We start from the raw sequence: 26,330 nt of genomic DNA, 5'->3' as shown, positions 1-26,330 counted from the left end.
GTTCCAGTGGGCAGTAAGAACACTTACTTGCATCCACTCTTAAAATGTCTCTGCTGATGACAGTAAATTGGGCCTAGATCTATGCCTTTCTCTCACTCTCTCTCTCTCTCTCTCTCTCTGTCTCCCTCTTTTGCTGTTTTCCATCTGCTGCCGACACAGGCACACGCAACACACTTAAAGTGGTCTTAACTCTGACAGTGGGGAATGAGTCATTGCAAAGGGTGTGAATTGTGCTCTGGAGGGACCTCTGCAGTGGCTTAAGGTCAGGTGTGTGCGTTTGGGTGTGCATGTGGTTGTGTGCATCCTCTTCTTTGTAAACTCTTGAGGATGCAGCCTGTCAGTTCACATCCAACCGAAGTAAGCTTTATTTTTCTGCGAACCGCATGAGAGAGCTAATCGCTAAGCTGTGGTGAGGACATACACACACTCACACACACACACACACACACACACACACACTCACATAAAACATATTAGTGAGTCTACTTAAGATGTCAGGGTCTTGCTTGGGTCCACTTCTTCAAACATGCCCTAACAGCACATACAGTACTGTGCAAAAGTCAGAGATAATCCTTATTTAATTTATAGTCAAAATGGCCATTAAGTACAAGTTATTCATTTTTCTGTGTCAGGAAAAGAGCAGAAAACATACGTTTGACAGACAAATACACAGAAGCCACAACAACTAAATATAATATCAACATCAAGTGTGCCCACCCTTTGCTTTTATTACAGCTGTCATTCTTTTCGGAAGACTTGCTTTCAGTTTTTCAAACGAATCTGCAGGGATGTTTTTCCACCTCTCAAAAGTTCAGTCTTAGAAGTTGGTTGCATTTTCTGCTTTTCAAGTAATGCCTCCTGTTTTTTCATTTATTTTCCTTTGACCTTCGCCTTCCTTATGCAAGTGGATTCTCTTACATCTAATCTTATCAGAAATATTGTGAAAAATTACTAACTTAATGAATAAATGGAAATAAAATAAATTAAGTGTGGTCTCAGACTTTTGCACGGTATTGTATACACTTAAAGAAAAAGTTTAGCAAAGGTTATCAAAAATGTAGCTAAATATGTGCATGACCCAAACGCAGCAAAGCTGACATATGCTGCTGCTTGTAAACACACTCACATGATATTAGTGTAGTGTCTCCGGCCTGGGGGACGTCACACTCGTAAGTGTTGAGTCAGTGGTTGCCTAGGACACATGCTATGGGGGGAGAGAGAGAGAGAGAGAGAGAGAGAGAGAATAGATTTAATTGCATCTGCATCATACCTGGCCAGTTATTCATTTAATTTATTTATTCATTCTTTCATCAGTTTCTTCACTTGTTCTCTCGTGCTTACAATGGCCCTACACCTGCCACCTGCCAGGATAACAATACAAACTCAGGCTTTGTTTGTGTGTGTGTTTGTTTGTGGGTCTTTTTGTGTAGCTCTCTTTTGAAAAACAAAGAACAGTTGCAGAGACTAGTACTGCACATACAGTACTGTGCAAAACAATTATTTATTCACATAGATATAAGATAACTCGCTTGCATCAGGAAGGGGAAAGCCAAACACAGACCTTTACAAAATATTACTAAAACTTATCAAATCATGTCAACTGTGCAACACCTGATAGACCACCAAAACTGTCCATATGAGATAATCTGTTCTACAAACTTACATCAGATTTCATCTGTAGGATGTGCAGCTGCCAAGAAGTTGTTACTAAGAAAAAGAAAAAGAGACAAAAATGAAGAAATTTTCGAAATCAAACAAAGAAGCTGCTGGTGTTCTCAGAACAATGGACTGACCACCCCAGAGCCCAGACCATAACATCATTAAATGGGTTCTGGATTACTTGGATTGTGAGAAGCAGAAAATATGACCAACTTCTAAGACCAAACATTGGATGTGTGTCAAAATAACTAAAAAAATTGAAAAACTGAAAAACTGAAAGCCAGTCTCCCAAAAAAGAATGGAAATGGCAAAGAATGGACACACCAGATAGTGTCATATATATGTTTGCTGTTTTCTCCCTGACACTGAAAAATCAGTTTTTTGTACGTAATTGCCATGTTGACTTAAAAATTACGTAAATGAATGGTGGTCTCTGACTTTTACACAGTACTATATGTTTGAGAGTGAATTAGCATAAAACGTGTTATTGTCTAACAGAGGACAATGGTGTGTATGTTGTGGTATTGGGCCTTTGTTAAGACAAGGTCTAGTACAAACTAGGGTGTTGTGTTAATATGTATCTGCAAATGTATGAAGCTTAACCTAATAGATGAAAGTTTTCTTAGAAGACATGTTTAGGTGTGTGCCATGTGTGAAGTACTGATATATTCTTCTAGTGTCTGCAGTCTCCTGTGTCCTTGCTCCCAGTGATTGGCTCAGAGTTTGACAGACAGGACTGAGTGTTTGACCCTGTACTGCATCTGCCCCTCAGACAGCCCATAGAAAGCCATGAGCTGTCACTCCCTTTAGACTGACTGATTGACATCTGTCCTTCAGGGTGATCAAACACAGTGTAGACATGTGCAAAGGTGAAAGTCCACCGCCTCCCCACACACACTCCATTTAAAGGAATAACCCCCCCCCCATAAAAAAAAACCCATAAAAAACGAAATGCCAGTGTTGCTACCATTATCAGTATCAGTTAGCAGGACTTCATTTATGTAATGCTGATTGAACCATAGTGCTTGCATTCATTTTTAGCAGCGCCACCATTTACAAAAGTATTCCTTTAAAATCAGGCCAAACGTAAGAAAAAGCTTATGCATGGTTTCTTAGAGGAAGTAGGTATGTGCCCTTATATTCTCTAATCTTGGGTAAATTGCATGGGTTGCCAGCTGTGAGGATAGCTTCACTGACTGGATGGTCATAGTGTGGCACATGTTACTGTGTACTTTCCTCTAGTGCAAAACTTTAGCTTTTGTCTCATAAACTGGCCTAGAACTGGGTTAGAGAAACAAGTTTCTAAATTCTGTGAGTACTGAACTTTAATAAAATAGTGATCGGCTCACTACAGTGCATAAAAAATTCAGAAATATCAATGGTGTTAATTCTAGGGTATATAGAAATAGAAATAACAACCCGTTTTATGCACAGCCCTCCTATTTCAGAGGACCCTAAGTGGTTGACTGCCTGTTTTGCTGCTCAGTTGCTTCTTAGCCTGCTGCATGGTGTAGCATCATTAGTTCATGCATAAAATAACTAACAAAAGGTCTAGGCCAAAATCACTGTTTAAGCAAGGGCTGATGAGCTTAATAGGAAACAACGTTGCAGACCACATATCTTAACCACAAGAAGACACCAGCATGACCTCAGATGACTTACCAGAAGATGCAAACCGCTGATAAGCTTTGAGGAATGAAAAGCTGGGTTATGACTTTACTAAAAATTACTGTAGCTCTACAGAAGTGTGTTCCAAAGCCCTATAGACAGACAAGATGAAGATTAACCTGTGCCAAAGTTCTGTAAAGAGGAAATTGTGGATAAAAAAGAACTGTTCATGATCTAACACACACCACCTCATATCTATCTATCTATCTATTTATTAATCTATGATGTGACTGTCAACTGCAACAGCAGCTGAATTCTGAAGTGTGCAGAAGCATCTTAACTGCTCAGATTCAACCCAGTGCCTCAAATCTCAGTGGATGGTGCTTCACCTTTCAGCAGGACAGCTAAAGTAACTGTGGAGTTTTTCAGGGCCAAAAAATTGAATGTTTTTATCTAGCTAAGACAGTCACCAGACCTGAACCTCACTAAGCATGGATTTCACATTCTGAAGAGAGGGCTGAAGGCAAAAAGCAGGAACTGAAAATGGTTGCATTCCAGGCATCATCAGGGAAGGTTTATGGGTCCTAGACATCATAATTTATGCTCGTTTATGCTCATTTATCTAATTTTAGGCCCTTGAAATTGATGGACTATAACAAGTTCGTGATTCGTATATGGTTTACCCAATCTAGACTTTTTCTTAAACCTGATATTCAACAATTTACCATCATAGTCATACTGTTCTGTAGACTATAATGCTGTACCTTAGTAATATGGCAAAGTAAACCCCCCACATATCATGCTTTAGTAATGCTGTAGTAACTTAACAGTGCAGAATTGCCACTTTCTGCTTCCCTGCTATGCCCGACAGGAGGCTACACACAATACAATAATAGGCCTTATGGATATTTCTTAGTGTGTCATTGATTTTACTCTGTGTGAGCAAACTAGTGAGAGAATGCGCTTGTGCAGTACATTGTGATGAAGAAATGTCAGGCTTAAACTTCCAAAGCCTCCTTTACTCAACCCAGTCAGTTCAAAGTGAAATTGAGATTTAAAATTAAATAGAGATTGGTATGCTGACAGACAGATACATGGATGAATGGCTTACTGCACATGCACTGCAATCAAATTAGAGTGAAAATTGCTCAGTTTTGATTGAACTGCAATTGGAGCCTATTATATTTAAACACATTTGTTTCACGGCTGGTTTTCTTTTTGGACTCGAGTCAGAGAGTGCTCCGGTTACCAATAAAGAACTCTGCATTCCCTGTTTAAAGAAACGTATGAACTAAACTGATTACCATCAGCAACTCAGTATACAGGCTTTCAGTGGAGCTCCTCCATATCTTTTACACTTGTGGCTCTTCAAAGATTAATACAGACCACTGTAAAGCGTTGTTACTCTTCACAAGAAACACATTCGTGTTAGCCCCTTAAAGACAGCGTTATTTGTTTGACATACTCAGCAATACAAGTACACTTAAGGGCTTGAGAAAGACTAGATGAATGTCATTTTATAAAGCCGACAGTACTATGAGAGCCTTTAAGATTTCATGTTTTCTCCTCTGAGTTAAATAATAATCAGTACAGTGATTATCTTAATAATTGACATTGTTAAGCTATGTCAATATGGTATTCTATACAGTATTCAATATAGTATTCTAGCCCTTGATTACAGCTAATGCACAATGGTTTTACATGGTTAGAGATGCTTCCCTATTGAGGGTGCAGGAATAAATGTATACCATGTGATGCATTTAGCTTCATTCTGAAGGCTGAACATTATCATGCTGGAAGTAGCCATTAGAAGAGGGGAAATTGTGGCCATGAAGGGATGCACGCGGTCAGCAACAATTCTCAGGATAGCTGTGAAATTCAAACAATTCATTGGTATTAACTGGCCCAAAGTGTGCAAGAAAACATTTCTCACACCATTACACCACCTCCACCAGCCTGGACTGTTGGCACAAGGCAAAATTCTGACCGAACCATCTGTGGGCTTTAGCAGAAATCGCTTTGCCCACTGCAGCCTCAGCTTTCTGTTCTGGGCTGACAGAAGTGGAATCTGACTGTCTTCTGCTGTTGTAGCCCATCCACCTCAAGGTTCAACGTGTTGTGCATTCTGAGATGCTTTTCTGCTTACCACTGTACAAAATGGTTATATGAGTTACAGTAGCCTTTCTGTTAGCTCCAACAATCATGCCATGCCATGGTCAAAATAACTGAGACCACATTTTTTCCCCTTTTTTAAGGTTGATGTGAACATTACCTGAAGCTGCTGACCTGTATCTGCATGATTTTATACACTGCACTACTGTTGCATGACTAGCTGATTAGATAATTGCATGAATGAGTAGGCGTACAGGTGTTCCTAATAAACTGCTCAGTGAGTGTATCATGTAAACCTGTTGGTTATGTGATCTTACAAAAAAATGAATTCAAAACGGGCTTGGTTTCAATAGATCAATTGTATGGACTGGACTGGGGAGTGGGTGGTACATTTTGAAGCTTTGACAATGTTTACAAACTCCATCAAGCTCTTATTTAAAAAAAAAGGGAGGACAATTCGTTTTTCTACGATGTGGGCTCTTTAACCTAGACTTATTAACATAACTGTAATGAATCACGGATAATATTACTCCCTAAGGAAGTGATAAATGCATCTGATGATGAGGACCAGATGTGTTGGTTAAGAGGCTGTTAGGAAAGGTCATATTGTGAAGGTCATTATATTTCCTTTAGTGCATCCTCTGTCCATCCGGCTGTGGTTGAGTGTCCTCTTGGCCTCCTCAAGGTCACAGTGCCAGACCCCCACTGCTTACACAGCTGGCCAAGATCTTACCTCTGCCCCTCCCATTAGACGCCCTTACACTGTGTGTCCATCCCACTGAGAGTCCAGAGCTGTGTGTGTTTTTGCGCAAGTGTGTGTGGGAGTGTGAAGAAGAATGAAAGCGACTCTTGAGGACTATTGATGGGCGGCATATCACTGTTGATTATTCTCTCTTTTCTCTTGCTCTCTATTTATCTGTCCTCCCTCCCCCCAAGGTGCTGTTGTCATTTTCGCAGCAATTGTTTAAAGAGACCATGTAGAACATACATTTGAATCTTTATTAATCTGAAGAACTAAATTGTTTATTTGCATAAAAATGACTAATTGAGCTTTCCAAACTCCTGCCACAAATGCTTTCTTTTGTTGTAGCTGTTGTAAAAGCTTTATAGGACATTGAATACAGCATTAGTAAGTACAACAACATAAATACAGTGTAGTTTACCTTAGCTGTGAGTATGGTCTCCCACCAGGTTTAGTCTAAAACTTTTTCTGCTTTGATAACTCCAACCTCTAGATGATTAGGAAAGCATGTGTCTGAATTACACTTTGCCCAGTAATGCATTTTTACCATTTCTGACAGGAACTCAAACTGACTCACACTTATAATACAGTAGTACACTCTCAGAAAAAAAGGTACAAAACCCCTCGTGTCACTGGGGTGGGACCCTCAAGGGTACATCTTAGTACCTTTAGTCAAGGAACATAATTGCACCATAATCCATTAACTTATATTTTCTGAGTTGTATTGACTCCACACACCCCATCTCATCTCCAGGCTTTTTATTTTGTTGTTCTTTTTATTTTGTTGCTCATAACCTAATGTTTTAAAACATTAGGTTATGAAAAGGAACAAATACGTAATTTTCACCTGGTAAAAACGTATTTAAGGTAGACAGCTAGACATTAAAACTATTGATGTACCTTTGAAGGTACATTTACATTGGTTGTACCTTGATGAACAAAAAATGCACCTGCGCAGAACCTTTATTTCTAACAGTGTACAGAAACATCCCTAACATTATTATCATTATATTAACATCATGTTATCACCCAACAATCATATGATCTTGTGGTAAACATTAACAAAAATGTCAGTTGTACAATGTCACAAAAAGGTAATGTATAAGCATGTAAATATAACCTTAAAGGTACAGTGATGATCTTAAGGCTCAATTATGTACCTTCAATTAGACTAACAGGAGCTACATTCAATGTACGTATTTGTACATTTTCATAACCTAATGTTTCAAATCTGGCATCAGTATAAATATATAAACATATAATTAGAAATGCACTACACACACACACACACACTATATATATATATATATAAAAAATATATATATGTATTTTTACATTTTTTTACACACACACAAACACTCATAAAGCACTTTATTAGAAAGTGTATATCTACACTCACTGTCCATTTTATCAGCTCTTCTTCCCATATAGGTGCAGTTGGTAGTTCTAAAATTACAGACTGTAATTGTATCACAAGACATCAAATGTCTTTTGACAGTATTATGAAAGAGTGGCATTCCTGCCCATGGGACAGTTTTTTCTAGAATATGACTAGACCTGAAACTTCAGGTCATATTACAAATATCTTCTATCATTTGACTTCAGAGATCATTAGTTTTTGATTATCCATAACTCTATTTCAGTCTGCCACTCAGGTCACTTCCTGCCAGTCAGTGTCTTTTCTGTTTAGTTGTTATTTATTGTAGATCACGCAGAACAGTCACAAACTGCATGCACACAGATACTACACAAAAGAGCCAAGGACAGTTTATTTTTTATAGTTCTATGTGTTACATTAACAGTCCTGCGCAAAAATCTGAGACAGCCTTTTATTTATTCAATTCCCAGTCAAAACAGCCATTAGGTACAAGTTATTTACTATTTGAGGGATATTTCTGAGGCGATTAGACAAATCTTTTTAGTGCTTTAAAGAAAATAAGTCGAAAAACAGGAGTTACCATAACTGAAGTCCAAAAATTCTTAAACGTGACAGAGAAAATTATACTCCCAACCACTGTGCAAGGTCTGGCAAACCACCAAAACTGTCACCATAAAAAGACAGTACTTAAATCTTCTCTTCCTTAAGTAACAAACTAAAAATCTATGATCTGTAAACATCCATAAATAGACCTCCACCTCTGTTCTCATACACACAAATGCACACAAAGCAACATGAGATGGAGTAAATGCTCTGTAATGGCACATCATTTGGTGCTAATTCAAGCCACTAAAGTCCATTTATGTGGCTGTGTACTTAATACTAAAGCAACGCCTTTCAAATATCATTTCTGATGTCCTCATTTACTGGTTTTCACTGTAGAAAATCGCAAAGATTTCCCTTCTTTTTACATGCACTTTTCAAAAGTTTAGGTATAGGTTTTGGTATAGTAATGTTGGTATTACTTAGCATCGGATCGAAAAGCAAAATAATTGCCATCCCTGTTTGAGAGACAAAACAAAATTAAGATCTGAAAAAAAGTGCTTCTTGTTGAATGCAACCAACTTCTACAACTGAACTTTGGAGGTGTGGAAAAGTATCCCTGCAGATTTGTTTGAAAAAACTGAAAGCAAGTTTCCTAAAAAGACTCCATAAATTAAATGCTAAACATTTTGATATCGCATTTAGTTGTTGAAGGTTATGTGTAATTTTCAGCTAAATATATGTTTTCTGCTTTTTTCCTGATGCTGAAATTAAATCACTTGTTTTAATGGTTGTTTTGACTGGAAATTAAATAAATAAAGGGAGGTTGCTGACTTCTACACAATACTCTACATGCAGTGACCACATCACTGATCAGTCTTACATGGGTTATATTAAGGTTAGGGTCACCCATCAGACCTTTTCTGTATGCTACTGTGGGTTGTAGTGTATTTGCATAATCTTGGCTGTCACTGGCTATTATGTGATATGTGAGGTGTGTGTGTGTGTGCATTTTTAAGAAGTATATGCAAATTGTGTCACACTGGCATTTCAAAAATAGGTGCTGTGTACTTTTGTGTATGAGTGTCTGTGTATGTGTCATCACCATTATGTAAAGATGGTCATAATGAAGTTCTTTTAAGGCCAGAACGCTTTCACCTCTCTTCTTCTTCCTTGCAGGCTTAGTGGCGGATTAATTTAAACACATCCCTCAACATAATGTTCTCCGTATTAAACACACTTTACATGGCTACTGATTTATACCTCAGCATTCAATCGTAGAACGCACATCTGCATATTCACAAGCTTCCTTTGAATTATTCATGGCTTGATGGAGGTCACCAGAACAACACCATTGTGACATAGCACGTCCTGCAACGATGTCATAAAAGAGCGGCACTGCTGTTTAATCATCAACCTGCATAAATAGGTACTTGGTTAACACTAAAGAGGGAGGGGCCAAGCATACCAAGGAGAAAAGGTCCCTACATTTGATTGGATAAGCACTTTATGACATCACCTATTGTGATGCGCTGAGTCCCCATGGTGATGCTGAAATGCATTCTGGGTGTGATGATTCAAATTAATTTATGTAATGCTTGAATCAGGACAAAAAAATTTGTCAATTTTTGTGGCAAAACATAACCAAGTATGGATAATGATGATCATAACAGCCTGTTTCTGATGAGTTTTATGGGGTATTTATCTAAGGCCTGTAATCTAATTTTCTTCTTGTTCTGCTTTTATTCAGAAGAACACAGAATAATACAAACATTTCAGATTGAACATTCTCCTCATTTTACTTTTAGAACAAATTCCTTTCCCACTCATCCCTTTATGTCACAAATATATCATGTGTATTCATAGACAAAGATGTCTACTGCATCTTTAAATGAATGACTGTGAATTATAATATAATCATTATCTTTTGCAGTGACTTGCCAATGCAGCTTGTATATGTTAAATGCAATATATATTAATAACAAAACCCTATAGATGGGGCAGAGTAAATGAATAGCAGTGTTTAATCAGGTGCTGTGAGGCTCTATTATTAGTGTGCTCCTGACTGCATGCACATATACTGCATCAGGCAGGGCACACTCACTATGGTTACCCTGCCGTGAACTTTGGCCCCTCCGTGAAGAACAATACGGACCGCCATCAATGGACAGGTCTTATCAAAGCCTGCCAAAAAGCAGCCAGGACACAAGGGATGCTCCAAGCTGAATACTAAGCAAAAATGCCCCCCCCTTATCTCTTTAGCAGCATGAATAGGATGAGAGCATAACAATAGAAAAACATTACATTAAATCACTGATGCTCCTGTCTGCAGCTTCACAGACGTGCGCTTTTATGTGTGGGTGGGTGAGAGATTGGTCAGTGCCTCACACGTAAATGAAGAGGGTCCTTACCTTATAAGGGTCTCTCCACCTCTCCCCGCTCCCGATAAGGAAAGGAAGGCAGCGCTTACTGGCAGCATAACACTGTCAGCACGGGAATCAAAGTGCTCTATTTCAGCCTTATAAAGGCTCTAATGAACTAATAAAGGCCACACCAGCCTCTCCACATCTGTAGAAAGCTACTCTTTTGAATAATCTATTTCCTCCTGTAAATTGTCAAGTGTTCTCAGTTTCACTGGACAGTGCGACTAAAAAGATTTTTCTTCAATTGGAGTGACTCACCGTTCTAGTTAGTTATTGAATGGCACAGCCAAATATGTGTATGATGTATGATGATGGCCTTATTCAACTAAACTTGAGTGGCTTTCCTGAAAACATCTTTGCATTTAAAGAAATAATGATTAGTTTGAAGACTTTCACTGGGTTTCAGTTCTTACACTATATGGACCATTCTACCAAGTTAGTTCAAGCCGACAGTAAAAAAAAAAAGTAAATAAAAAAGTGCTCAGATCTTAGATATTTCAAAGGATTATGTTATGATCCAGTTAATTCCAAGGCATTAACAGAGATAGTAATAGACTAAACATATACAAAATCATTATTTATAGGGCACTTTCCATTGGGAGGTGGCTGTCACTAATCCTAAACCCTAAATTTCAACTTAAACAAATGATACCTTTTTTGCATTTTTTCCCATATTTTTTTAAGATCTTTTTGATTTGTTTTAAAGTAAAACTTTAGTCTATAGGTTTTAGTCTATAGGTGGAGCCTCATTTTAGCCACACCCCTGCATTTTAAAGAAGGGATGTGGCTAATGAGAATGCATCTCTGTCTCTCATGGCCACTTGGTGAGCAGTTAGATCTCATTGTTTTGAATTAAATGTGTCCCTGAAGTCTCAATATGAGTGCATAACCTTAAGAATTGTCATGTTTTCTGCAATTACATCAACTATTTATGTTTCAGTGAAAAATATTGTGATTTTATGTGTGTACAACTGTTCAAAGCTATGTTTGCTAGTCATGTACTGGCTAGCATTTTTGAGTTATGCGCAAAATGCAAAATTGTCACTACTGAAACATTTGGTAAAGTTTCAGAGGTGTTATTATTACATTGGTTATGACAAAATGGGAGGTTCAGTCATGCATTTTAATAAAATAAACTTAAGTAAGGCACAGGGTCACTCAAAGTAAAAGGATCTTTGCCTCAAGTAATTGGCCATTTTGAACATTTTAGACTGTAGTACATCATCTGAGTATTAAAAATCTACTACATCTTGTTACATTTCCCAGTTTGAACACTACTTGCACTAAAAAAGATTAGTGCTCGTACCCTACAGAATTACTTGCTTTGAGATACAGCTACTCTGATAGTGCTAAGATGATCTGAACACTGCACTTCTTTTGGGAAACTGCACCTTATCTCACATGTCCTTGCCTGCTCTTGTGTTACAGGAACCCCTGTAGTTCAGATCCTGATAGGTTTTCCACAAGCTGCAGTCTGATAACAGGGACATGAGATTTGCTTAGCATAGCTGACCGTGGCTCGACCTAATGGTCACTATGCTGGCTCTGTAATCTGAAGGAAGATTAAGTAGATCCCTCTCCTCAGCTGAAAAAGATACATAGCTTTCTGTTGAGAGGCACCAGTACTGTCAGCATGGCTGATAATTCCACTCTTAAGGCTGAAATGTCTCCAGCTATGAATGCAATATGTTAGAGATGTAACTCTTGAAATGCTACCCAACAATGTACCTTATTTATTCGCCTTTGCAAAAGAAACATACTGATGTACAAACCAGTCACCCTCCAAAATGTAAAATAATTGTGTGTATTAAGATTCACAATGATATCAGAATCATATTTGTATCAGCAGCTGTTTAGTTTAAAAAAATATCACCAGTAGAAATATGTTTAGATTTGATCGCTATTGCAAATCACTATTTGATGCGTATTTATTAAATACTGGAACAAAACATTTGGGCTACTGTCCTGAAATCTTTTATTAATTTTACTGCATTTGTAACTACCATAACAAATCATATATTTCTCCATAACGTTAATCCAAGTAATGTAGTTTCTGTTTCTACATTTTGTAAATGTATGTCTGCCGATGCCAATACCCATAAAACATATTGCATATATGAAAAATATCATTATTATTGCAACACTCCCATATCATTGCATCCTCAGTCAAAATTGTGCTTGGATGTTTGAAAGTCAAGACAATTGTGGTGTATTCTGGTGTGCTGCGCCTTTAGGTAACAATACAAGAAACTGATGGTTATCCCAGTGTCATTTTAAAAAGGCTCATTTACAAAAGTCAGTATCATTTATGGTCTACAGCGTGTCCAGAATTACCACTATTCCTCACTCACTCTCCACTCCTTGACAAGTCTAAGGGATATAAAAGGGGTGAGCTGAAAGATGGTGGACTAAACTTCCTGCCAGAAAAGTGGAAAAACAGTTATGAAGGATTTTATACTACAACTGTGAGGACATTTCCAAGCTGGCAGTGCGTGTACTGAACTTGTCGCTTATAGTAATGAGCAATTCATGAATTAATTCTTTTTCAAAGAATCTATTAGACTGTCATCAGAAATTGTGGGCTTAGCAATGCTGCTATTGATCAAAACAAAAATAAAAAATTTGCTCGATTTACTTAAACAGGCGGTTAGAAATAGTGCTAATGCCCGTCACTAGTCGCTAGCTGAGCTGAAGATGCTCGCCTGAGGCCCCGCCCCGTTCCGCTCCGATTGGCTGCATCTAGCCACTGCAGGTGCAGCGCTCCGCCCCCACTCCTCTGCTATTGGCAGCATCCCGCTACTCCAGGTGCACGGCTCTGCCTCTGTATGTTTCACGTGATGCCGGGCGCGCGCTCAAAACCTATAGCGCGGAGGCGAGTGTGAGGAGCTTTTAAACATCCGGGTGTTGTGCCGGAGAGAGGGCGGGGCCGAAAGAGGGGGAGAGAGAGAAAGAGAGAGAACCAAAGAGGAAAAAGAATATTATAAACCTGTGGGAGATTTTTTGAAATTACAAATTTGACAAAAAGAGAACAGAACGAGAAAAACACAGAAAAGAAACAGACAGCAACAGAGAAAAACAGACTGCAGAGAGAGAAGGGAAGACGCAGTGGAGTGTTCCGCGAGGAGAGGGGCGGTGCGAAAAGAGAGAAAGCGAGAGAGAGAGAGAGAGAGAGAGAGAGACGCAGCGGGACTTCAAGTTGGAGAACACTAAACGGTCGCCAGCTCTCCTGAAAAAGGCTCTGAAAAAAACATCACACGCCAACGTGCTGGAGCCGCACGCCATGGACGACACGGTGACCAAACCTCCCGAGCAGTAAAAAAAATGTGATATTTACAGACAGCCACCTCAAAGAGAGAAAGAGAGAGAGAGAGCGGCTCCCCCACCCCCTCCTCTTTTTCCTCATCCTCATCTTTACCGGGTAATCTCGTCTCAGGTGCTCCGTCCTCCGTCGTGTCGGCTGAACCTGGGGGGAAAATGAAGAAGTTTAACATCCGGAAGGTGCTGGACGGTCTCACGGCCGTGTCGTCCCCCTCGCCGTCCCCGCAAACAGGGGCTAAGGAGAACGACTTCATCATCCCGGAGACCCTCCAGTCCGAGCACTTTCAGCTCTGCAAGGTGTGTGAATAGGCAATAGACGGCTTGGCCACTGTTTGCTTTGCTAATTTGCTTATGGATTCGGTCCGTAGAATTCGTGTTGTCTTTGAATTAGTGAGCTTTCCCTTCTTGTCGGCTGAATGTGAACTCCTGTAAGACTTAAAAACCCTGTAATGTAGCTTATATGAGGTTCACAGAAGATGAGTCGTGTCCCTTTCCAGGCAGGCAAATGCGACAGCCAGCGCTGTTTTCTCTGTTTTCTTGCCAAGAGCTGTTAGAAGGCAGATAGCTGACGCACATTTGGCAGGATTGGAGATTTGGATCATTTCAGTCCTGCAGGGCAGCGATGCTCCACAGTGAAATACAGCCAAAACTGCACTGCTGCGTTGTTCACGTGCGAAAAGGCAAACGGAAGCGTCCGTTTTTGTCCTCCATGTCCACGGAGGAAGAGATGCCATAAGAACATATGCATCGTGATTGAACGTTGTTGGCCTGATCCTGCTGCCCAATGAAAGGGAGCTAAGACGAATAAAGCTACAGTTTGTGGAGAGGGAAAGCTGCAAAGCACTGACTCTGCGTTTATAAAATGAATGTCAAAGCGTAAAAATCAGTTTTGCTCTTCACAGAATTGTGTTCCCGCAGTACTGGAGAGCTCGGTGTCTGTGAAACGCACCATCACCTCGTCTGCAGTTGATTTTTTTTTTTTGTAGCGTTGAACCACCGCATGGTGTGTGGTGAGAGCAAGTGTGTGTGTGTGTGTGTGTGTGTGTGTGTGTGTAGGCTCTACGGGGGGGCATAATCTTGCATAATTTGTTGGATTGGGATTAACATGTCAGTTGGTGAGTTGTGATGTGACTGGTATGTGCAGGGGAGCGTTGTATCACACACAGACGAAATCATTGCTACCTCTCGCTTTGTATCACACGCACACACTCAGTTGGTATATTCCCCTAACACCCAGGAGCAGCCTAAAGGAAAGCTGCATCCATTATTACACGTGTCGTTAACATGCAGCATCTCCTTTTTGCGGAATCATTCAGCCTAGCTGTGTGTGTCATAGCCTCATTGCGTAGTCTCTACTCTTTGTGGCCGTTAATGTTGTTTATACTTATAACGAAAGCATGATTTGCAATTCGTTTGTGACAGAAGTGGCGAAAGTCCCCACAAAACATTTGCCATGGGGACTGTAGTGAAGGAGAGATGGCGAAGGCCGGGCTTTCGTGAGCTTGTTGTATTGTCCTTAATAATCAGTGAAGCTCGCAGCAGGAGAGGAAACTAAGCTAAGGACAACACGGAGACACCCGCAAGTACTGGTTTTTAGCTCACTGGTTTGGTTCGTTAGGTCTGTTACACCCCGGACTGGCCTGCATGTGGTGAATCTGGACTGGAGCTTGTTGCTCGGCGCGTTGAGCTGAAACACTCCGGCAACGGCAGGTGCCCGCGCGCCGCGCCGCTTACGTAAGACGCTTAGGCCCTCACTCTCTCATTAAGCAAACACACAGAGAGATGACAGCTGCAGAAAAGGCTCTTGTTGCAATATGCAGTAAACCCGTAAGATATGGTTAGTTGTTAATGGTTGGGTTGTTTTTTATATATATATATATATATATATATATATATATATATATCCACGCAAACACATTTTCTAGAAGGGAGAATGAGTGGACAAAGTGTTTAAACACTGCTGTGTCTGATCCACTCATACCAGTGCAACATACACTGACACACCACCGTCACGTTATTGTCGAGTGTGTGTGCGTGTATGTGTGTATTAATAACACACACACATATATATCTATACACACACACACACACACTTAAATGGAGGACATATAAAAAAATAAATCAGGTGGTTCACTTTCCTTCTTCACTTCACAGTACTGTTTTGTGTATAGGTGTTTTTGCGCTCAGTCCTTTTGTCACAATGCATACAGTGTTAATGTCAAACTTGCTTACGTTCTCTCTTATATGCCTTTTTCCCACATTGCCCTCCTGGATGCCCAGACTGTCCGCCATGGCTTTCCCTATCAGCCGTCTTCAATGGCATTTGACCCGGTCCAGAAAATCCTTGCCATTGGGACTCAGAGTGGAGCTTTACGATTGTATCCTTTATTCTCTTAGACTGTCTTATGTGTTTTCGGTAAGTATGCATGTGCATGGTTCTTTTTTCAGATGGATGACAAGGAAACACCCGTAAGTACTGCTTTTTAAACTGTTAAAATGTGGGCATTTGTGTTCGTCTCTGTTCGTCACACTGACTAAGTGCAAAGCGCTCTTGGACTCTGTTCGCTAACACCAACGGCGACACTTTTGCCTATGTTGATCTCACGTCTCGAGCTATGACTCTGTGTGCTCATGCTGAAATAGGGATTTGAACTGCACATTGTACTATGAAGAACACATCTGAGATCAGGCTAATGGAAATTGTCACTGTCTGTTCAGCTTCTCGGCACTATTTTGGTTTGTAAGCAATCTGAAACTATTCAGATCCCATGCATTGGGAAGCTTCCTCTCAAATTTAAAAAAAACTTCCATTGAAATGATGGCTTTATGAACTCCTGCCTGTTTTTCAGTGTGTGTTTTTCCAATTTACTCACTTGCTTGCAGGTGTGACATATCCTTGCACATCAAAATTAGTTAATTTGTGAATTAGTTAATTGAAAAGATAGCTTTGCTTCTCCCCAGCATGTCCTCACATTAGACAAAGTTGCTGTCTGTCATATCTGCGGATGGGTTCTGCCTTATTCCACCCCCTGACTGGTCGAGCTGCCTCAGTGGAAGTTGATGCCGACGGCACTTGAGAGAATTGGCCCTCTTTAGAAATGGATCGCTTTTGAGGAGCTCGCCGGCAGTGAGTTGTGATCAGATAACAGTCTGCTGCCGGCAGATGAGGGGTATGAGAACCCTGGGACGATGCCCTAATTTTATATTAGTTGAGCTCCTTGTCCCTTCACCCCACAGCCCCTTATTTCCTCAGTGCCCCCAGCTTTTTAAATTTTTTGTTTATAATGTGCTCTCTTGTTCTGGTTAACCCAGGTTTAAGCTACTCCTTTTGTATTTCAATGTTCATCTAGGATACATGGCTACAGATTACTGGTAATTCACGCTTTTGCTGCTGTTTTCAGTGATTTTGCCAAACAGCTTGAAAAGTAGTAGATTATCTGATGAATTAATCCCTATGAAAACTTTAGGTGGTGAAATAACCACATTCACAGACATGGTTGTTATCTTTTCCTTGGTTTCATTGCGGCAAGTTTATAGGACCAGAATAGCACTGATTTTCTTGCAAATGAGGCAGAATTTTTTTGCAGTGGAAATGCATGCAGTGATTCATGACTGGACACTGGCTCCAGTACTAAGACTGGCACCTTGAGGGTGGAAAAGGAGTAAGTGGAAGTACTGAGGGCTCTCACACTTGGCCTAACTGCTGGGAGTAGGTGTGAGTTTTGAAAATGCCTTTGCTCTGATGGGATCGGCCTTGTAACATTTGCTGGCTGACCGAATGCCGCATCGATAGCATCTTTTGACTCTATGGAGCTGCATGGTCAGGAGTTGTGTGGCTGCTTTCAGTAGTCCGTTAGCCCTTTCTTTCTGGGTCCTGGTTTTTCTTGTCTCTGAGGTTGATAGAAAGTGGCAGATCAAGGGGCCGTAGCGGCGCGCGGGCAGAATCGTCCGGAAGATTACTGCAGAAAAAAAGGAGAGAGAAGTCTACAGTTTCACGCCGGCGGGCTAATGCACCGTGATCCCAAAAAAGCGGGCTGCTCTCCGCCGTCCTCCACAGGCTGGGGAATGTGTTTACTGTCCCCAAAGTGGCACCGCCTTCAGACGAAAAGTGTTGGGAGAGAGAGAAAAGGGAGCGAAGGGGAGGCGGGGTGAGATGGTTTAAGGAGAGTGAGGAAAAGAAATGGAAGGAGGAAAGAATAAGAAAAACAGAGTATCTTCTGTGTTTTTGTCTCTTACGTCTTTTGCCAAGAACTATCATCAGAAGGGCTGTGCTTGGAAAGTGATGTAAAATATAACGTTTTTGCCCATTTAACTTGTGCTTATTTGAAGCGTTGGTATTTGCTTTCAAGTGGGACCTGATTTAGTTTTACCATGAGACTAGGCATCAACATGGCTGCCAGTTTTTTAGGTGGACCAAAAACCCAGAACAGCATTACACTACAGTATATGGTCAAATGCATGTGGATGGCACTACATAAACTTGTTGGACATCCTATTCCAAAACCATCAATGGGCATTAAAATGGAGTTGCCTATAACAGCCTCCGCAATTCTGGGAGCCAGAAGAATATAAATGACTGAAGTTCCTTCACACCAAACTCAGCAAACTTGTGTCTTTATGGACTTCATTTTGTGCACAGTGGCACAGTCATGCTGGAAGAGGAAAATGCCTTTCCCAAATTGTTGCCACAAAGTTGGAAGCATATAATTGTGTACAGTGTCTTGGTATTCATTAACATTATCCTTTGCTGGTATTATGGAGCCTAGCCCAAACACTAAAAAACAGCATCCCTCCTCCACCAAACATCACTGTTGGCCCTGTGCATTCCTGTAGGTAGTGTTCTGTGGGCATCCACCACACCCAGGCTGCCAGAGAGTGAAGCTTGATTCATCACCCCAGAGAACACATTTTCACTGTTCCAGAGTCCAATGGCAGTGTGCTTGGCTCTAGCTGACGCTTGGTATTGTGCATAGTGATCTTAGGCTTGGGTGCAGAGGTCGGCCATGGAAGCCGATTTCATAAAACTCCCAGTGCACAATTCTAGTGCTGATGTTGCTTACAGAGGCAGTCTTTGAGTAGTGAGTGATGCAATTGAAGATTGGCAATTTTTAAGTACTACGACGTGCTATAGCTCTGGGAGGCTCCACTGCGTGAGTTTGTGTGGGCTACCGCTTTGTGGCTGAGCCTAATTATTGGAGGGGTCCACATACTTTTGGCCATATAGTGTTTAGTAATAGACAGCTGTTTTTCTATGTGACTCTTGGCTTCATGGCCTTTTGCGTTGTTTTAGAAAACTGGGTTACTTGCAGGCTGCTTTTGGTGCTAAAACTGAGCTTCTTTCCAGCCGCCTGGTGCCGGGTGGTCGCTGTCCTTTGCAAAATGGATTGTTAAGTGCAGAGGAGAGAAAATGGCAGACTCATAACTCAGCCAGCCACACAGGCCCACTGTCTCTGGCTTGCTCACAGATCTATTGATCAGATTCTCTCTCTCTCAAACACACACATACACACACACACACACACACACACACACACACACACACACACACAAGCAGAGATGGTGGTGCGATGACTTCATGAGAGAGCAAATGCATAGTAAGTAGTCCCCTGGTTGTGGTCACCACACTGGCTTCTGTAGGGCTTTTCACTGCTCCCTGCTGAAACATGACTGTAATGAATACCCTGGCACTACCTCTCCCAGTCATATAAATCAAGCAGAGTTATCATCATTAGTGCTTGGCTCATATGTCCTAGCTAATAAAAATCAACTGATATTAAGGTTCCCCACAGTTACAAGTTTTGTTAAAAATGCAGCTGTTTAAAACAAAGGGTATTTCTTTAAAATTGCTAATTTTAAATCAAAATAAGTACAATCCTCTGACATTAAGAAAATTGTCCACTTGTGGTGATTTAAAATAATTCATGTTCGTATACCATTTAGCACAAAAACTCCAGTTGGCACTCACCAGCAGCCCCATATCAGCATTGATAGTATGCAGGTCTATTTTCTTTGACCTTAAAAACTGAGGTTGCTTGTACCTCTCTCTGGTGACACATATTTTCCTGAATGTTAGTTGAGCATAAATGCATAGCTGCACATACATTTCTGGCATGCTAAACCTACTAGGCTAAAAGTGATTTTCACTGTAGAATCTCTACTGACTCTATAATTTAATCCATGACAAGGAGTCATCTGTCTGGCGTTCAACAACTGACCTATCTGTGATCTGCCTTTACCATAGAAACGGTTGCCACCTAAAGCTCCATTTTTTATTCAATGGCAACTCCTGTCATCTGATCAGTCGGGTGATTGGATATAGCTGTATAGGACAATTGATCTTGCCTGTCATTATGCAGTGTGCCTAAATTAGAAGGCTGTGGCTTGAATGAGTGGTTGCTGAAAAGTAGACTGTATCTAACAAAGCAGTAAAGAGATAGTAGAGATGACAGTGTTTTGTGGGAGGATGCTGTTTTTTCCAGGTCAGGGGTCATGGCTGTTATAAGCATGTTGGAGTGCCTTTGTCTTGTGTCATGTTGGGTGTGCGGGACTGAGGGCGATTCACACACAGAGCCTCAGCCTGAGGACGCGCATGCCGTGGCTTATGTAATACACTGAAGTGAGGCTCATCATTTGAAGTGTGCGCGCTTCTGTGTATGTGTGTTCTGGGCACAGCTCTGGAAAAAAAGCTTAACTCCTTCCTCCCTGCCATCATGACACAACAGCAGCCATCAGATGCTGCGCGTGTGTGGGTGTGTAGCCGAGCAGAACTGCTAGCCCGTGGCTGCTAGGGATAGGCTGTCAGCACGGATGTGGCCGGATGTGATCGAATGCATCAGTAACCTTGGCCAGATTAGTGTTTCCCAGAGGGAGCAGGACATGCTAACAGAGATGTCCCGTCACACTGAGCCGCCTCAGACAGCAGGATTTCCAAACCTACTCTGTTTGCACTCAAGACATAATTATTGAGACTGACTAGTATATGAACTCAGCCTCCTCCTTCCTCTTGGTTGTTTAAGTGGGATGTCATTAATGTAACTTTTATAATGTATGCATATTACATTTGTACAGTTGCGTGTCTGACATGCAGTGAAATCAGAATTTGTGTTAGGTATTGGAATGCTTTATTGTCCATTAAATTTACATGTGAAACACTGCATACCATACAAAACAAAACACAACATTAAACTGAGTGAATATTAAAATTACTGAAAAAAATAACAGCAATAGAGATGAGTTAATATTGTACTGGCATTAATAATAAATGGCTGATAGATTACTCTTGTTCTCGTATACATTGTCAAAACTAGCGACAAATAAAGGAAATAGAATTCCTACGAATCTGCTTGAACAGAGTGGTCAAAGCAGTCCTGGTGAAAGATTTCTTCTAGCCATTCTTACTTCCATTGGAACTTGAAGTTAATCTAAATTGCCGTTTTAGCGGTTCTTTAAGACTGGGATCATCTTTATGGCCAAAATGACCTTATGACAGTTTTTCTGTTTGATTGAGAGCTTTCCTTGTTATGTAATTAGGGATGCACGGTGATATCGGAATCATATTAGTATCAGCAGACGCTTAAAAAATACCACCTTTGGACAAATGATTAGGTTTCACCAATATTTCAAAACCATTTTTGATGATGTATTAATTATACTCCAGAAGAGCAGAATGTTTTGGTGATGCCAAACTACTGTGCTAAAAATGTTTGCACTTTTTGTTTTACTACATAAAGTTAAGTGTTAAATTTCTCAGTGATGCTAATCCCGTTCCAATTTCTACATTTTATAAATGTTTATGATGGGAATCGGCCCATAGTTCCCTTTAAGGATGCTCTGATATGGGAATTTTAGGCTGTTGCCAATAACTGATATTCTTCGTGTGCTGATATCAGTACTAATGCAGTTACTTAAACATTTATAAAACATAAAAATTGGGAGCAAGTCCACCTGCATTAGTATAGAAAAAATGTAAATTTATTTGTGTAGGGTTACAAATGCTAGAAAATGAAGAAATTGTAGACATTTTAGCACAGTAGTTCAGCATCACCTAAACATTCTGCTTTACGGGAGTAAAATAAATACATAAAATATCGGTTTAAAAATCGGTCAAATCTAGATATCTGTCTGATGCTAATATTTTTTTTTAAGGCAAATATCTGCCAGTACAGATATGATTTCGATATTATCATCTTCCATATTGGTGTATCCCTATATAGGACAATGTAAATGTGAGGACATGCACTGTATCCTGTATGGCATAGGCTTATTCTTTGTTCTTTCTCTGGCTTTCACTGCCCTCTTCGCCACACACACACACACACACACACACACACTCTTAAACACATACTCACACCACAATCTGCCATGTTCCAGAGGCATGTGTAGTAGTGCTCAGTTTGCTCTCTAACCCCAGCAGAGGTCTTGGAGGTCATGTGAGGTTCATTGTGTGAGGTGAGGAGGCTTTGGTACTGCTGCCAAATCATCCTCGCACTCAGCCTGCAGCTGTTTGCCTGCTGGAACATTCCCTCAGCATCCTCCCAATGTCCCCCAGCGTCCCTGCAGCTAATCTCAAGTCTCTCTGCATTAGGGCTGAATATTGTGGCAAAATACTGGATTTCAATTGAATTGCTGCATATTGTGATTGCAATACACAAAACCATATTCGTGACCAGTATTGTGATGTGTTCTGCACATTTTATCAAAATTAATTAGATTTGTTGGAACACACAAATGCCTTGATTATTCCAAACACCTGCAAAAACTCACCTAGAGAGAGTTGGAATGGGTCAATTGGTGAGGTTGCTCACAGCATGCAGTAAAACATTTAGAGCCCATTGCCTGAAGATGGATTAATTATAGTCTTGGACTAAATTGCTTTGCCAATGGTAAATTGCCACTGGAATTTTTTGTCTAGGCTTAGGCTTTATCTGCATCTGGGAAACTGGTCCAGAGTGATTTATCTGAGGGCATATTTACATATCGCAAACCTTGGTGTAGCACATCTCTGTATTGCGGTACCGATTAACAAACGATGTACTGTGCAACTCATTTGCAGAATGGGTCTCAATCTTGCAAATCAGCTTCTTTTTACCTTACCCTTACAAAGAAATGCATCTTCTTACTTAATATTCTCATTTGTCAGTGTAAGCAAGGATGGAATCGGTCCATCTGAAATGCAGATATTTCTTTTATGTAATCTAATAAGCCGAGCTTTCACTTTAGCTGGACTGTTTGTGCTTTACTGCCGCTTGCCAGAGGAGGCCTTTTAGCTGTGACAGGGACATGAAAAAGAGGGGCGTACGTACTCTTGAACCTGGTTGTCATAGAAATGTGCCCTTTGTGACGTCCTCAGAGAGGCTGTTAAATAATTTACAGTACAATTACCCCCCCTCCCAATCCTTGTTGCTGACTTCTGAACCTGATTCTGAGGTAGACTGATCGCTAACTGGGTGACATTCTCTCAAATGGGGGCATATGATTCACCGTCTTGTTGTAAAGCTTAATGATGAAGTTGGAAAGAGATTCAATATAGTCTCCTCTCCTGAAAAGCATTGCCCTCATTCAAAGCGAGGCAGACAGATAAAGAAAAGTGGCATTTGGTAACTCCAGTAAGTAAAAAAAAACAAAAAAAAACAAACAAAAAAAAACATATATTGAACGCATTGGTGTGACCCTGTGAACAACGTCGGCTTTATGAGACAAGCAAAGAATGGCTTTAGTTACACAGACACAGATCTGAGCTGAATAAAAAATGTTTAACTTTTCAAGTCAGGTTTGAGCCTGGTTGAAGTTGGATATGTGTATACACTAGGGGTGTGACAATTTCAGTCCTTATAGAAAAATCTAATTTGAAACAGTGTATTGAAATTTAATGAAACTTTATTTAAACCTGTATTGCAGATGCCCCTGGTCTGTTCCAGTGGTCACCATCCCTCCTCCTGTCTATCTGCCTTCCGGCAGGTTTCACCTGCAGCCCAAATCTAAAACACCCTGTTCAGCTAATCAAGGACTTGAGGAAATAATTAGATGAATCAGCTTGGGCCAACAGGTGAAGTCTTCAGGAAGGTATATTTCCAGGATCAGGGTTGGTGACCACCGATCTATTCCAAGGGCCTTTAATTTATGAACTTTCGCGGAATCCACTGCGAATGGCCGAAACTAGTCATTTGAGTGCATCCTATCAGGGTAAACAGGCAGGGAGAGCAAGAGGCTTATGTTTTGCATGCACCCACCCTCAAATGATTGGGCTTTTTATAGAACATTTGTAAATTCTAGAGGTTTTGGAGAGTCAAACTGAATCTCGTATCAAATTCTATGTATTGCTATGCCCCTAGCTTGCACAGATCACTGTTGTCATCATCTAGTGTGAAAAGTATGTCAAAATATAGGCATGCTTGTCCTTTCAGGTACGAGTCACTTCTAGACTCAAGAATTAGACCAGAAAAAAATTCGAATCACAGGACTTTAATATGAACATAGCCTTTATTTTTCTGTCCTTTTCATCTATCTGTCTCTCTCTCATTTATGCTTCTCAGTGGTTGCTGTGTGTATTATGGGATACGGTTGCTAGGGGAAGATGGGCATATTCTGTTGTGGTGTTCTCTGCTTAGGTTGGGAATACCTGGTGCCTGTGAGGTCACCTGCCTGTTCAGTAATTACAACCAACAGATGCAACTCTACGCTTCACCAGTTTAAACTCGTACAGACACGCACATAAACACTCAAACACATACACACACATGCATGTACAAACGCAGACGATTGCCAAAACTAACTGCGTGTTAATTTAGGCCTTTCGGTTCAGTGGCTCTGACACATGCAAGTTACAACAGTCTCTCTTTCACAAATGCGCACACACCAATTCACACGTCATTACGCTAACAAGGCTGGCCGAGCCGTCTGACTTGGCTGTCACTCAGCTAATCTCTCTCCCCATCAAAGGCTGCCCCAGGCTCATCGATTTGTTTCATCACTGCTTCAGAGAGGCTTCCAGGCCCACAGTCTTTTCAACCCCTTTCATTGCAGCCATTCGACCACTTCTGCACCCAGCCTGGCCAGCCTGTCTGGCTCAGGTGATGCCCTCCAAGCACCACACATGCCCACACATACACAAAAACATTTGTCCTACTTTTTTTCTTGTGAAAAAATATCCACACGTGTACAAAATTGTAATAATATTCTATTATTGTGAGGATGATTAAAAAAATTGCTCGTAACAATTTGTTGAACTTTTGGTGCTGGATTGCAACTAAATCTGCTGCAACAAGGTTACGATCCCTCTTTGATAACACAAGCAAAATGTAACTCCACCATTACGGAATGGAACTGTTTTTACTTTGCAAGAGGTCATGTTTATTTTTACTAAATGTTCCCAACACACATTTACATGCTTAATTGGAGTGATTTGGGAGGGACTTATCAGCCATGCTAATTTACATTACACCTAACGAAGGGCCTGTTGTGCATCAGAAAATGTTGCACAATAGGCATGTTGAGCTCCAACTTCGCTACCACCATTCCTTCACAAGGCGTTGAATTGGTTTAAAAATTTCACACTCGTTGTCCCCAGACATTCTCGTTACAAGATTATGTCTGGCCCTGTGAGGCTAGATAAAACCACACACACTCAAATACGCACAAACTTGGCTGCTCTGATAGTGTGTATTTACTTAAGTGGGGGAATATGAGAGGACTACTCTGTGTGACATAGACAGGTGTTACAGTGTAGGGATTGGTATTACAGAGAAATACAACATTAATTTCTGTAGGGTTTCAAATGCAGTAAAATGAATAAATGTGCAAACGTTTTAGCACAGTAGCCCAGCATCGCCTAAACATTCTGTTCTTCTGGAGTACAATAAATATGTCATGAGATATCGATTTGATCTGTCTGATTCGTAATTTTTTTTAAGTAATTATCTGCAGATACCATTATGATTCATTGTACATCCCTGTATTTTGGGGACAACAAGAAGTTATAAAATGGTATAATAGTAAATTTTGTGTCTTTATAATCTGTAACTTTCTATGAGTAAGTATTTGATCAATGAGATTTGGTTACCACTTTCCGAATATGAGGCATTCTGAATGTTTATATTGTTATAATTTCATTCTTAATGCTATACAGCTTTTTCAGTTAGTATGCCATTGTCTACAGCTCAGTTCATCATTGAACATTTCCTCATTTTTGTAGTATCTTACCAATTGTTTGAAACCTATTCAATATTAGCATCTCATTACAGTCATTTTTAAACATGTATGTGCAACAAAATATGTTTTATGTAGTTGTAAACAGTAATACCAAACTTTTGAAGTTTTTGAAGTGTACATACAAAAATCAAAATACACTCACCCGAGCAACAATGTGTGTGAGATTGGCTCAGTGACAGGTGTGACCTTGACAAGCAGTGTGGATCATGCTTCTCTTTCTTTCTTTCTTTCTTTCTCTCTCTCTCTGTCTCTTTGTCTCTTTCTCCATTGCCACTTTCCATTGAGCGGCAAGAAGTATAGGAAAAAAATTTAATTCCTCGCACTTTTTCCTTCCACTCTC

The 26,330-nt window shown here is 40.4% G+C and overlaps 1 protein-coding gene and 1 long non-coding RNA gene across 2 annotated transcripts in view; one reads left to right on the top strand and one right to left on the bottom strand.

Annotated features, from left to right (window-relative positions):
* Nucleotides 1-1,146: 1,146 nt before the first annotated feature.
* On the bottom strand, nucleotides 1,147-26,330 carry LOC118815895. The gene is made up of 3 exons (XR_005007837.1): nucleotides 26,133-26,330; nucleotides 1,664-1,707; nucleotides 1,147-1,204 (listed from the first exon to the last, which is right to left on the bottom strand). It is a non-coding gene; the product is annotated as an uncharacterized LOC118815895 (long non-coding RNA).
* The window catches only part of stxbp5a (syntaxin binding protein 5a (tomosyn)), a 122,099-nt gene continuing 109,150 nt past the window's right edge, over nucleotides 13,382-26,330 (top strand). The window contains exons 1-2 of the mRNA XM_036582305.1: nucleotides 13,382-14,080; nucleotides 16,064-16,161. Of these exons, the coding sequence (XP_036438198.1) occupies nucleotides 13,940-14,080; nucleotides 16,064-16,161 (239 nt within the window). The 5' untranslated portion in view covers nucleotides 13,382-13,939. The remainder of the gene's footprint in view (nucleotides 14,081-16,063; nucleotides 16,162-26,330) is intronic.

Source organism: Colossoma macropomum, unplaced genomic scaffold, assembly GCF_904425465.1.
Source record: "Colossoma macropomum unplaced genomic scaffold, Colossoma_macropomum, whole genome shotgun sequence".
Classification (NCBI taxonomy): domain Eukaryota; kingdom Metazoa; phylum Chordata; class Actinopteri; order Characiformes; family Serrasalmidae; genus Colossoma; species Colossoma macropomum.
This window is presented reverse-complemented; position numbering and strand designations above follow the sequence as displayed.